The 13,778-nt window shown below is 39.7% G+C and overlaps 1 protein-coding gene across 1 annotated transcript in view; it reads right to left on the bottom strand.

The window, feature by feature from the left end:
* LOC131064880 ((S)-ureidoglycine aminohydrolase) overlaps nucleotides 1-13,778 on the bottom strand; it is a 267,040-nt gene that overhangs the window by 89,231 nt on the left and 164,031 nt on the right. Inside the window, exon 7 of the mRNA XM_057999204.2 lies at nucleotides 78-163. Coding sequence (XP_057855187.1) covers nucleotides 78-163 — 86 coding nt within the window. The remainder of the gene's footprint in view (nucleotides 1-77; nucleotides 164-13,778) is intronic.

The raw sequence follows: 13,778 nt of genomic DNA, 5'->3' as shown, positions 1-13,778 counted from the left end.
ATATTATAAACCAATAGTGAAATCGTAATCTAAAATACAATTGTTTACTAGAATAACCCTGAATAGAGAGAACAGACCTGCGTTCGAAAACAACAAGAGTGGCAGAGATATCGCTTTTCACAGAATGCTTTAAATTTGGTGGCGCGTATGCAAATGAATCAACCTACAAGTCAAAAAAGACACTTGTTCAAGCTTAGAATGGATTTGTCCATTTCAAACAGTATCAACTTTCTGAACTCAGTGAATAATAAACAAATGCAGGAACTTTTCTTTTCACTATCTGACAACAAAAGAACACTGTCCAAACAAATTTCTGAAGCAGATAAACAGAGGCCTCCTCCAAGAGTTCACAGAAGATTAATTTTCACGGGCCTAAAAAGGGAACCCCTGAACCAGTTCAGTAACAAAACACCATAAAAGGGAAGAAACTTTGGAGCTTCCTTTTGCTATTGACTTTGAAAAAGAATTAAAAAATGAAGAAGCAAAGGCTTTAGTTAGAGGCCTGGAGATCACTATAGGCAAAAGGTTTAAATGTTTGTTTAATGAAAGGAGATTTAATATTGTAATTAACTATGTAAAGAAGGGGAAGCTGTCCCAACTGGAGGTTGAATGTTACAATGTAAGAAGCCAGGGATCTCTCATTTCTCTTCAAGGAAATTCTTTTTGTTCATCAATCGATTAAGAATACTCCTGTAGCTAATTAAATGCCCAGTAAGGAAGAGGAATTTGGCCATTCGCATGAAAAGAGGGTCTCAAAAGATCTACAATTGAAGGATACTAAACAATTGGAAGTCCCAGATAACCTTATTATAAAAGACCAAATCTTATGCTACAGGCCAGTATGCAATGTTGGATTTCACAGTTTTCTAAACCAAACTTAGGTTATTTTAATGGATAAAAAGTTCATTTGATGCTTCAAAGCATAGTCATTAATGGTTACCAATTAAAAAAATTCATATTGATCTATTCAGCAATTCATATAAGCCTGGAGATCAGTTTAACCCCACACCTAGTATAGGAATTTAAGAGGATCTCCTGAGTCTCTAATCTTATAGCCACATTTTGTCTTGTTCCGTTTCTTGGTATGACAGATCTTGGAAGCAAGTGTTTTTAGAACTATGGAAAAAAATGTGTTGTCAGTGTGTTCGAAGGTTTTGTTATTATCACAGCATTTATGGAATATGCAAGGCTTGAAAAGTAGACGAAAAATCTAACACTTCTTGCTGATTTACAAATGAAGAAACAAATGCAGAGTCTTGGAAACAAGAAACCATTGATGGCTTCTCCCACATATGCTCTTCATGCACTCTCCCCTCTTCAAATGTTTGTTTTTCTCTAGCTATTTGATTCCATGTACATATAGAATCATTGAATGTATTTACTTTTCGAACACAAATTGGTCTATTTGTGATAATCATATCATAGAGTCCCCATTATGTTCATCTCAAAGATGTTGAGTGCTACCCAAACACCTTTGATAATTTGACCTAGACACTACCATAAGTTGCATTATACAATGCATCTCCAAACAATGTTGAGAATCATGGTTGCTTGTCTCATGGAAATCGCAAAACTTGTTATTGATATCATTAAGGCACCTCAAAAGAAAACTTTTTAAGTCGAGGATATAATCATAGGCTTTCACTTCTATCATCCTTTTGAACATTTCCATGATACTAGCATGTTGGACTATTCTACCGAAATTGCATCTTCATGTTTATCATATCAATCATCACTTGTTGTAGGTGAGAAGCTGCAAAAATTGGGACCATTAACCTGATGGAATCTTTCCTGATTTCACTAGCAGTGATCATGTCATCTTCAAGCTTGACTGCTCATGTAGGGGCTTTTTCAAGCTGTAATGTCCCTTTTTGGGAGTGCCCTAGTTTTTGCCCTAGTTTACTATTCTTAGTCAATAAAGGAGGATTAGAGAGAGTACCTTTATCTTCTTAAAGGGAAGACCTGCAACAAGTTAGAAAACAACCTACACGCGTAATACATAAAGTAAATAACATTTACAAATTAAACTATAAATGTAGAGATCATGAACACAAATCCCAACTTGCTATTTGATTGTAGGATTCTCTAAGCTAATTAAAGCAACCCCTAATCATAGTAAGCTAGGATGGGTAACTTGATAGGGTGTCTTAACAACTTTTCTCCCTCAATAGAGCCACACTTGATAGGGTGTCTTATCAACCGTTCTCCCTCAATCAAGCCACACTTGATAGGGTGTCTCATCAACCGTTCTCCCTCAATCAAGCCACACTTGATAAGGTGCCTTATCAATCGTTCTCCCTATTGTGAGTCAAATTGACAGGGTGCCCTATCAGTCATTCTCCCTATTGCAAATCATATTGACAAGGTGCCCTATCAGCCGTTCTCCCTGTTGCAAATCATATTGTTAGGGTGCCCTATCAGCCGTTTTCCCTATTGCAAGTCTTAATAACCATGGTTGATTCCAAAAATCAGATATAATACGCATAGGTGATAAAATCATATTTCATCATACTAATCATAATAGATTACACAATGTGTGTAGTAGATAACACACAGTGATTAGACTAAAGACGATCTTCTATTCATAATAATATGAAAAGAATATTAACAAAGTTATGCATAGAAACTCCATACCAAAATATTGTCTTGTCCTATTAGTAGTTGCAAAGTCGATCTCTTTTTTTTGTTCCCTTCCTCAAGGACTGTTTGATCCGATATTATTTTCTTATTCCTCGCATAATGGAACAGCAGATTGGACAAAAGCTTTAAAGGAATCCAACACTTTGTAATTAACAAAGCTTGCTAATTAATCATGATATCTGTATATTGAGATTTCTTTTCTTATTTGATTGTCTTCCAATTGTCTGTTGTTTGATGCCCCTTGGATGATGCTTTTCTAACTCTTAAATATCCCTCGATCTTGTTGGAGGGTTGTGACCTGTTGGTTGAAAATTTTGTACACCTAGGAAGGCGTGCAAAATTATGGTTTCAGCCACAAGGTGTGAGTTAAAAACTCTCCTAATTCTAAGGGAAGGCTCCCCCTTTCCTACTTCTTCTAGCTATTACAAATTAACCATAACCTATAAATACTAATTTAACATGGGTGGGACAACATCCTTTTCTCTTTTTCAGAAAGATGATATTCTTTTCTCTTTTTTCAAAAAAGAAACTACAACTTAGAGTAACAAATTCAAAAACTTTCAAGATATTTCAACAATTACAAAAATGCTTATACGATAGGAAGTGAAGTTTCCATAAAAGTACAAGAACTTTCGTCGCTTCCCCAGGACATGAAAATAGAAACAAAAGCCCAAATTATTCAACTCTTCTACTGTCCTATCAACCTTCTAAAATGATTATTACGATAACAACATACAACAGCTCAAATTCTGTCAATATAATGCACTTCTAAATTGTAATGAACAAGAACAGTTACAAGCACAAGTCTTGTAGCTTTTCTCTATCATAAACACTTAACTATACTAATTTAACCCTCACTATTTGCAGCACAAAGTCTGCAAGAAATCAGATTAAAGCTCTTTCCAACAACCTTACTATAATCTAAGTATACGCAGAAAAATATATCACTCTGACATAAGAACACAATGAATATATGAACAAAATATCAACACAAAGTCTGAAAACTCAAATGTTCTTCTTATATTGCTTGAGAGTCAAATTTACAAGTATAAAATACAAAGTTTTTATCGCTGTAAATTTTTGCAAAGTTTTTCTTGGTTGCCAAAAAGATTTCTATTACATAGAGCACCCTCCAATATATAGGAGAGGGGCTTCAGAGCAAAAAGTGGGAGAAGTCAAACTAACTAAGACTTGTTCCAGAACTAACTATGACTTATTCCAAATTACAGTCCTACTATCTTTCAACTTGTAATTTGTTTACATGTAATTACAAGTTACAAGAATACAAGTAATGTGATTACTTGCAATTACAACTTTTGATATCACATGTAATTTGTCAAAGAGAAATTACATTCTACAACAAAACAAAAACATGATTCAAGTGTCAGGAGACACTTCCTATTCCTCCCTATTTGTGACCATGAAAGCTTGGAATTTGCAAATTTACTCCTGCAATTCATCAGGATCCGGACCCGTTGTATTTCTTGCAATAGCAACAGTTTTGATGATGACATCAAAATATCTTATTGTTGCTACTCTATGTTCCTCACGAACCGTTTGCATCAATATCAAGAAAGGTTTGGCAATTCACAAGTTTATTCATTGAAGCCACTGTAAACTGCTCAAATTCAAGCTCCTGATGAAGCCTTGAGAGCAATTCAAAGAGTATCACATTTTCAAGAAGCAACTCTTCATCTTGACCTACCATCTTGCAGGACATTTTCTAAAAACTAGAAATAATATCCTACTCCACTTCAGTACTCATTTCTAGAGCAGCTTCCGCATCTTTAATCAGGTCCTTGACAACCAATGACTTATTGATCATGAGCTCCTCCAATTCAATGTACCTTTCTCTAGTTGGTATTACAGTGTTATTGCACAGAATCTCTAACTTCACTTGATCCATCTCATGCCAAATTTTCAAATCCTTTTCCATAGATTCCAGACTTTGCTTAAAAGCTTCAGAAGTCTGGTTTAGCCTCATCTATGCTATTCTCACATTGATCAACACCTGTAGAGCTTTTTTTACCACTTGAGTACTTTGATCTACTAGCTGATCTACCCAAGAGTCAATAGCCTTTTCCTTTTGCCCAACTCATTGAGCTTGTTTGATGGATTCTTCGGAAGTGGAAGAAGTCAAGGGATTGACCTTTTCCGAAGATTTAGTGATCTTTTGGATCACTGAAATGAGTTGTGGATTCTCCTCCTTGAGTTTATCCTTCTGTGCTAAGAGCTCGTCATAAGTTTGAACTAATGAGGCTATAGAATCTTGAGCATCATGCATCACTCCAACATGCATCTGTTTTCCTAGTTCCACTCTTGTGAACCTATAATCAGATAGCTACATTTCCCCTTGTGATTTATCAGTAAGAGGTTCTGCCACCTCTACATACTTCATCTTGTTACTATCCACAACCACTCGTGAAACTATTTTGTCTTTCTTGGCAGCCTTGGCTTAGATTTTCTAAGTTGCTGAAAGTCAAACACATCAGGAGAAATTTCTTGCCTCTTCCTCTTAGGAGTAATCAAGCTCAACCATGGTGGTAAATCTAACGAGATTACCTCAGTAACAACAATTGTAGCTTGCGTAGAAACAGGCTCAGTTTGTACTGCAGTTGTTATTCTGGGGGAGGCCTCAGTTTGAAGAGTAACAAGTGTTTGCTCGGATGTCATATCATGGCAGGCTTTAGACATGAACCTATCAAAGTTCATAGCAGAGGTGCCAATCTTAGGAAGTGACACACTCGATAAGATAGCATATGGAGAATTTGCATCAAAAACATTCTCCAGGTTGTCATGAGGGGTCTCCAAAGATGATTCCGTAGCTGATGATAAAACAACAGTGCAACTGGATTTTGGTGCAACAGGAACAACATGAACCCTAGAAAAGGAATCAACATTTGTGTATGTTGGAGACATAGGGACATCCAAAGACATTTGGTGAAGGGCAGTATGAGGAGAGTCAGTGCTCGAAGTAGTGGGAGATTCTGGAGCATTCTCCTCTTGTTGTTCATCCTCAGGATCAATGACTTGGATTTGCACTCAAGGCTTCTCTTTTCCTTTCAACGATACCTCTTCTGGAGGAATAACCAAAGCTCCACTGACTCTAAGCTTGATTCAGCTACCAGAAGAAGCACCCTCTTTGGTCTTGGCTCTTACTTATGAATTATACCCATCTGATTTACGCCCAACAGGTCTTGTTGAATCATCCCTTGCTCCAACCTTAATCTTTATGGTTTTAATATCATTGCTCTTTAACCAAGCGTTGGTATTAGCAAGGATAGATAGAAATATATCAAAGATCGAGCTGCAATCTTTTTGTGACCACTCTATAGATGGGCGAGGAGCCTTTGAAACCCTTTGCTCTATATAATCTGGATCGAGTATTTTTTCGTCATCTACCATGCCTTCTGGAATCTTAGTCAAATTCAGATCTACAATTTGTTCCAAGGTGAGCCGGCTATAGACCGTCTTCCTTAGGTCTTCCTCTGTACAAAGATCGACTCAAATATCCTCAATGCAATGAACATGAGTGAAGGCTCTTTTGATTTTATCTTTCATAACTCGGTAGTCAAAATCCTTCCTAGCCTTGAACTTCTTCAGCTCCATCTCCATTACCTTGGCTCTTGTTGATGTCGTTAAGGAGTATTTGCTAATTTGCAGTGGATTGTGTGAAGATATATTGACACCTGACTTATGTTGAGCTAACTGGTATGCATGAACTACCATTAGCTATCTCCCCAATTCCATTAGGATGATCCTATCAGTAGGATATCTTGGAAGCATATATGGATGACCTTCACAACAGCCAACTCTCATGTAAGTGAAAGTTTGGAACTGGAGGAACAGGCATCCGTATTCATTCACTTTCTCCAAGCTGCCTCAGACACTCCTTTGCTTTTAAGTGTCTTATCAAACAGACACATGAAATGACCAAAGAAAGCATCTTGCGCCCTCCTATAATGAACCCTGTTGAATCTGAAGGTGAGTTGATCATAGTATTCCCACACTGGTATCAGCGATCTGTCACCATTGGTAGAAAGACCTGACGCTACTATGTATACCAGGTAAGAATTCATGTAGAATGTGAGAGTGGTTGAAACTTGTGAAAGTTGCTCACACAAATTATCACTGATCACTTCACCTTAGAAAATATGTGACTAAGCCTTCCTCATAACCACAATGTATTTATACATCCAGACCTCAAACACATTAGATTGCTTCAACTCCATTATCCTGCTCAGGAGTGTGATCATGTCATTGATTTCTTCATTGAAATCAGAATAGTACAACTTGGGCCATCAAGACAAGCAGCTTCTGGGTGTTTTAAGCCACTTTGAATTAACGTGCCTTATGCAATCTCCCTTTTCTGATTATAGTGATCAAGAGCACTCTTCATGGTGATGTCTGCATACACTGGAGCAATAGGAACCTTAAAGATTTTGTCAATGGTTTCTACATCCAGTCTAATGACAATATTGCCATCATCGTCCTGGATTCTTTATCAAAATGAGCAATGCAGGCAAGGACAAACTCTGGTTCCAGGGCAGCCACTAGGAAAGTGGAAACCAAGTGAATATGACTGTTAAGAAGCAATTGCATGCCATGATCTGTTGACTCTTCTATTCTCTCAAGGAATTCTGACATATTAACATGCCCAATCTCTGTATCGTTGATTTCATCAATAGAAGAACTCACTTGAGAAGGGGAAATCTCATTCTGGTACTTGTCATATTTGTACTTCATCCTCTTTTTTGAAGGGGATGCTGGTTCCTCTGTCATTGAGCAGGATTCTGTAGTGCTGCGATGGAAACCCCGTAGAATTAAAACACCATCATAGGCTATTGGAGAAGCCATGATACCTTCTTCAGATGAAAGAGTTTGTAGAACAACGCCCAAATCTTGACCTATCATGGTATTTTATCATAGGGAAGGGAAAAATGAATGGACTAGCTTGCGTGACATGTTATGAAAAAGACACATATGGAGGCAAAAGGCAAATTACGGATCTTGGGAGGCGGAATGAAAGTAAAAATGAGACATGGCGAATTTGGAATGTGGAATTTGTGGAAATGCAAGTTGGGAAGAAATGAAAATACTTACACTTGCAATCAGACCTTGAAGACCTGAATGCAAGTGAGGCAAATTGCAAAGGAAGGTATTAGCTTGCAATACTAACTCGCAATCAGGTTTTGGAAGCCTGATTGCAAGTGAAGAAGCTTGTAGATAGGCGATGGGGTTACATGCTTGCAATCGGGTCTCTAAAACCAGATTGCAAGTAATAATGCAAAGACTTGCAATCACGTTTTGGAGACCCAATTGCAAGCAATTATTACGTGTAGGAGAAACATATACACCTACGCAATTGCCAATCGGGCTACAAAAACCCAATTGCAGGCAAAACATAATTGTATGACAAAGGGTAAAAACAAACACGAAGTCGGGCTTTAAAAAACCCCAACATCAATGCATTTGAAATACTCAAAAGAAAAATGTGATTGAAAAACAATGGACTTGCACAAACAAGAGCTTGGAACAAACACAGAATAGGAACAAATAGAAAAACAAAGGGAAGAAAAGGAGACAAAAGTGCTGACTTCAAACTTACCTGGAAATGAAACTCCAAAATGCCGAAAATACTTGCCCAAATCTCAAACGCGGCTCCAAACGAAATTGCTCAATGAAGTTTTCAAAACTCCATACAGGGGCTCATATAGGAGTTTGGAGCAAATACAATCCTTTTACAACCCAAAGACTGTGCTATAAATGAAACCCCTCCTTTAACGCGGGTTCCAAATGAGAGACAACTCAAAACAATGAAAAGGAGAAACGAATCGAGTTTTGGAACACCCGATACAACCAACAAGAAAACTCATTTCATTTCTTTGTAAAGTGAACTTGTAATCGAATTTTAGGAATCCGATTGAAAGTTATAAATACTTTACATAATTAAAAATTAACTTGTAATCAAGTTCCTAAGACCCGATTACACGTAAAGACAAGACTTGCAATTTGAATAAAAAGTCCATACTTGCAGAGAGGGACTCAAAACCTGATTTTAAACAAAAGGCTAAGAAAACAAAAACTAAGGGCAACAAAAACTTGGACTAAGATGTGTTGACGTGTCTGAAATCGCATTGCTGCAAACTCCATACGGCCAACACAAAATAGAATAACCAGCTGAGTATCCTATCCTCTCTTGAGATAAGGAAGTCTCTAATGCTATTTTTTTTATATTTGATCAAAGGGGACAACCTCAAGGTTTCTTTTGTCAGGTCTTGACTACGGAATTTCTCAGGGGTTTCAAGTGTTTATGCAGGAAACAAAAGGGGGGACTTACGTTGGATGGGTAATTTATAGATAAGTTCCCTGGAACTTTTATAATCTTTCTATCAAATGATTTCGGTTAAGTTGATACCGTTTTAATGGGACTGCAGATTTTCTAGATAAAAAAGGGGAAAAAGGAGGGAAGGATAGGGAGAGAGAGATACATGAAATGTAAATTTTAAATAAGATAGCAGTTTCATCAAACAGACGGAAGCCTCCAAATAACAAGACTAAGCATTACCAACTACTCAAGCACAGTGTTTGCATAAATCTAGTACAATCTTCAAAGGAAAATAAGATTTTTCATGTTATCACATACAACATCAGAACTTTTACATTCATAGTGAGTATTCAATAAGCGAACTAAGCATCAAAGGTCCAGATTAACCATGCAGAGAGAAAGGCAATCAGTCGTTCCCCAATGGTGTGGACTGCGAGGATACTATCAGATGTTTGCTTGAAAATGCTATGTAAAGGAAATAAACATAACTGAAAGATTTCTAAATTAAGTGAAGAAGGAGACCATGCACTCACAAGGAAACTTGAAAACAATCTTAATCTTTGCATTAATTCCTGTAAATTTCGCCAGAGCTTTTGCAACAATCCAAGAACTTCTTACAAAATAAGGGAAAACAAGTCCCTTAAATACGCTTCAAAAAACGATGAATGGCCCAGATTTAATCTAAACAAGTGGCCAAGATTCATCCATAAAGCATGGCTGCCCATAACCGTAAATGGGATGCAAATATCAACAACCACCCCCAAAGGAGCAATAACTACCTAAAAAGGTAATTACAACAATTCCAAAAATAATCCAAAAAGGTGCCCACATAAAGTTTTACATTTTGTTGACTAAAAGTCAAATGTCACCTTTTGGTGCAAAAGTGCACTTTTAAGACTTAGAGAGAAAAAAGCATTTTTGAGAAATCACTTTCTCTATTTCAGCCTCACACTCCTCTAGAAATTGATCCTCGCCAGGCAAATATTCCCGCCACAGATCACGAGCTGCTGCCTGTTCCTCACGAACATATTCCTGGAACCTGATGCATAATTTGAAAAGCAGACTGAATGGAGGCATGGGAGGATGGCAAATTTTGTATTGCATGCCTTCGAGATACTGGTCTACGTGCTTTAAACCGTCCTTCCAGCTCGAGCGATTACGCTCCAAGCATAACATGTCTGAATGGAACTAACCAACAAAACTCAAGTCTTTAGCGGAATAAGTAATCCTATCCGTTCCCAATCTTTCTTCCCAATCCAGCTGGATTGCACCATCGGAAAAGTCGTTTATCCATCCAGAAACCATTGATCGAAGGATTGTCTTACCTAGTTCTTGCATGTTTCCAAGAATCACCTCACATGCGTCATTCTCTTTGTCGATAATTTCTCTGGTGTCGTTTTTCATGGTGATAGTCCAGTACCATTCCTTAAGAGTACTGATGTTATGAGGATCTAGGATGGTGGACAATGTAGGAATCTGCGCGTGTCCAGAAAAGAGCTCTCATGAGGGGAAGGGTAGTGGCAGCCACTTCGTGCATGTAGAAGGATTCCCTCTTTACCTCTAATAACTTGCCTAGAGTGAGTTCTCGATGGCGGGCCATCTCTTTTACTTCCTCAAGGATTTGCTCTGCCCTTTTCTTGATGTCTTGTATCCATTCCCTGACGGCCCTTGCGGTGTCCCATACTCCCTCAAATTCTGTTGTGGTCCTTTGCGCCAATGCCGTCGGGGGAATATGGGATTCGGCGGCATTGTGCAGTGGCCGAAGGAGCTGATCGATGTATCCCTCGGCATGCTCAGCACGAGCCCGATACATGTCCTTTTCAGCTATTATCTCTTCGAGCTACCTGAGTATATTCTGCACTGAATCCTTGAATTCTTCCTTTCTTGCTCCTTAGTGGCTCGTCCAATGGGGACAGTTCTGATGCTATAATCCGCCACTATAGTCTGATCTGCTGGCTTGTCTACAGGCAGGGTGGCAAAGTGAAGAGTGCGGTTCCGTTGCTCATCTTTGGTCACTCTAGAATATGCCTTGGGCTTTTTCTTCCCCTTAGCTTTTGCTTGGTCTATGCTCGAGAAGATATCTTCTAGATCAATAGGTGGTTTGGTGGAGGCCTTGCGCTAGGCTCTGGCAATCAACCACTCTTGAGGCACTGTCTGGGCTGATGATAAGGTTAAGTCTGCATTCTCTTCTTTGATGTTTTCAGCCGACTCATCACAGATTCACGGCTGCTCTGCTACCGGAGGGGTGGAAGAGGTGCGAAGTTCTTTGCTTGCAGCTAAATTTTCTCCTATTTCACTGAACAACTGTCTGGCATGTTCATGTGATGCTTATTCTTCAGTCCTTTCAAGCTCATGAGTCTCATCCATCCTTTGCTCTCCTTCGACGGTAGAGTCATCTTTGGCTGTATTGTGGAGCAGCAACTCATGGCGGCTCTGTTGAGTGGGTTCATGCACTTTGACCCCTTGAATGGATGGAATCTCTCCTTCCTCTAATTGGTTGCCCGGTTCGGGTGATTCAAGGGCTCTTAGCTCAGCTTCTAGCATGCCGGGAGGGGGAGGATCATCAATTCCAAACGCATCAATGTCACTTTTAGAAGGTGGAGTAGGTATATAATCTTATTCAACTTAATCGAACTGGGGTCCTTTGACAATGACGTGACCTCTGGTCTCCTTATAGGAATCTTCTCCCTTCTTGTTCTTTTGGACGTCCGAGTCCCTCTGCAAGCTTTAGCTTGCTTTCTTTTCTCTGGTTTCTCAATTTCTTCCCGAGTTGTACTAGACGTTCCCTCATCTCCGGAGGACTGAGAATCAAGGCTACCCATTAGGTGGTAGGTGAACTGGACTCCTTCGTGGATTAGCCTCTCAATCTGTTGATGTAACCATTGGTCTGTGTATCTTGCTGCGGCTTCCATGACTGCCTCAAAATCAGTAACTGGGTCTTGGGACCAATCAACACCTGGCAAAAGGTGCCTTACTGCTTCAAATTCTCGGACCTGGAGGCAATTCCCCGAATCTGTGAGCTGATCTGGGACTCGACGGTATTCAAAGAGACGCATTTGCTGCACACTCAGCTAGAATATTCCCGCCTCCGGACCTTGTTGTCATCAGAGCATTTCTTCCAATAGTCTTCAACTGATTCCTTTGCTCTATACCGCCTCCCATACGCTCTCTTTGCCAGATTATCATGATCGAAATATTTTCTCGGAAAATGGTCCTGTAGACCATAAGAGGCCAGCTCTACGAGGGTTTCCTCTGCTAGGTTAGGGGTCTTCAGGTGGACATCATGGTTGACTATGATCATGGGGAACGTGAATCCAGCCTGCTTGCTTTCTCTGAGTAAGATGTCGGCCAGACGTGACTGCCTTGCGACCTCCTTAAGAATTATTTTGTCAGTTGGGTACCGTGGGAGTCGGAGAGGGGTACCATTAAAGCCTGCTATTCGGATATAGGAGAACCTTGGGAACTGAATGAACCAGGCTACATACCTCTGTACCAGAATAGTAGCTTGCTTTGAGAGCCTTATGTGTAATCCTCCCTGCATTAGCCTGACCAAGCGCATTGTGAAGGCGTCATTGACGCGCTCATATTGGCCAACTGCATAAGCTGGGCTGCTCTTTTCCCTCTGGGCAATCTCTTGGTAGTGCAGCTACGGGTAACAATCATAGACCTTTACCTGACCAGGCCCATTCCCGATTTCACCTTTCATTATCAAACCTGGCAGCAGCTAGTTCTTGGCGAACATGCAGACCAAGTAAGAGGTCATAGTGAAGTATTTCTTCGTTTCAAGCTCTATCAGCTGGGTGTGGATGTTGTCGCTTATGATCTGGGCCCAATCGAATTTAGACTTCCCAGCGAAGACTTGCTCTATGATATAGAACATCCAATCTTCAAAGTAGTTGGATTTAGGGAGTCCAATAACTTGGTTGAGTAATGTGACCATATCCACATGTTCATTATGAAAATCACTTCTTGGGGTCTTTTTCACAATTCTGGTGCTTGGAAGCCTTCTCTCCTTGTACCACTCTTAGTTAATCAGTGCTTTGCATCGGGCCAGATTCAAATCATATGCCCCTTGTTCTTCATCTATGGTTGTGGTTGTGGGATTGTTTGGGAACGGAATGTCGAATGCATCCCCGATGGCCTCAAGAGTGAAGTTGGCGATGGTCATGTTCTCAAGCAGCACCAATCTGGAATTTGGTTGATAGTATCAGGCGTCCTCTACCACTAACTCATAGTTCTGTACTGCTGGAGGAAATCCTGCCGCTTGGACGATGCCACTATCCACCATCTGTCTAGGCTTGCCATATGCATTATGGGAGAAGACCCGATTCCTGAAGTCCTGAATGTCAATATGGCCAAGGTCGGTATCACCGACATTGTCCCAGACGCTCTGCACTTTTGACTCCCTCAATCGTCCTCTCTAATACAGGTACTTCATCCTTTCAACTTTTCGTGGGATATCTGATTTGGATGCTCGCGATGTCTTGGCTGCAGTGGGCATCTTTGATGATTCTACCGCCGATTTAGGCATTTATCCTGCACAGCGAGATGCGGATTACGAGGTGATACAAAAGAAGTAAGGCAGGTTAGATAGAGAATACTCCAGCATTCAAGGATTAATTCAAAATTTAGATTGGACATGGAGCGACATTTCTAGCTAACAGCTCGGTTGATTTTAACCACAGTATTCATAAAGCTTTTAATCGCGAATTTATACTTAAGCACTTTCTGGATTAATTCTCAGCAGGGGCAAAGCTCGGAAAATTTCCTAAGTTTAAAAAAAATGCAATTTCTGGTTAAATCTTAGGAG

The sequence above is a fragment of the Cryptomeria japonica genome, chromosome 5, assembly GCF_030272615.1.
Source record: "Cryptomeria japonica chromosome 5, Sugi_1.0, whole genome shotgun sequence".
In the NCBI taxonomy this organism is placed as follows: domain Eukaryota; kingdom Viridiplantae; phylum Streptophyta; class Pinopsida; order Cupressales; family Cupressaceae; genus Cryptomeria; species Cryptomeria japonica.
This window is presented reverse-complemented; position numbering and strand designations above follow the sequence as displayed.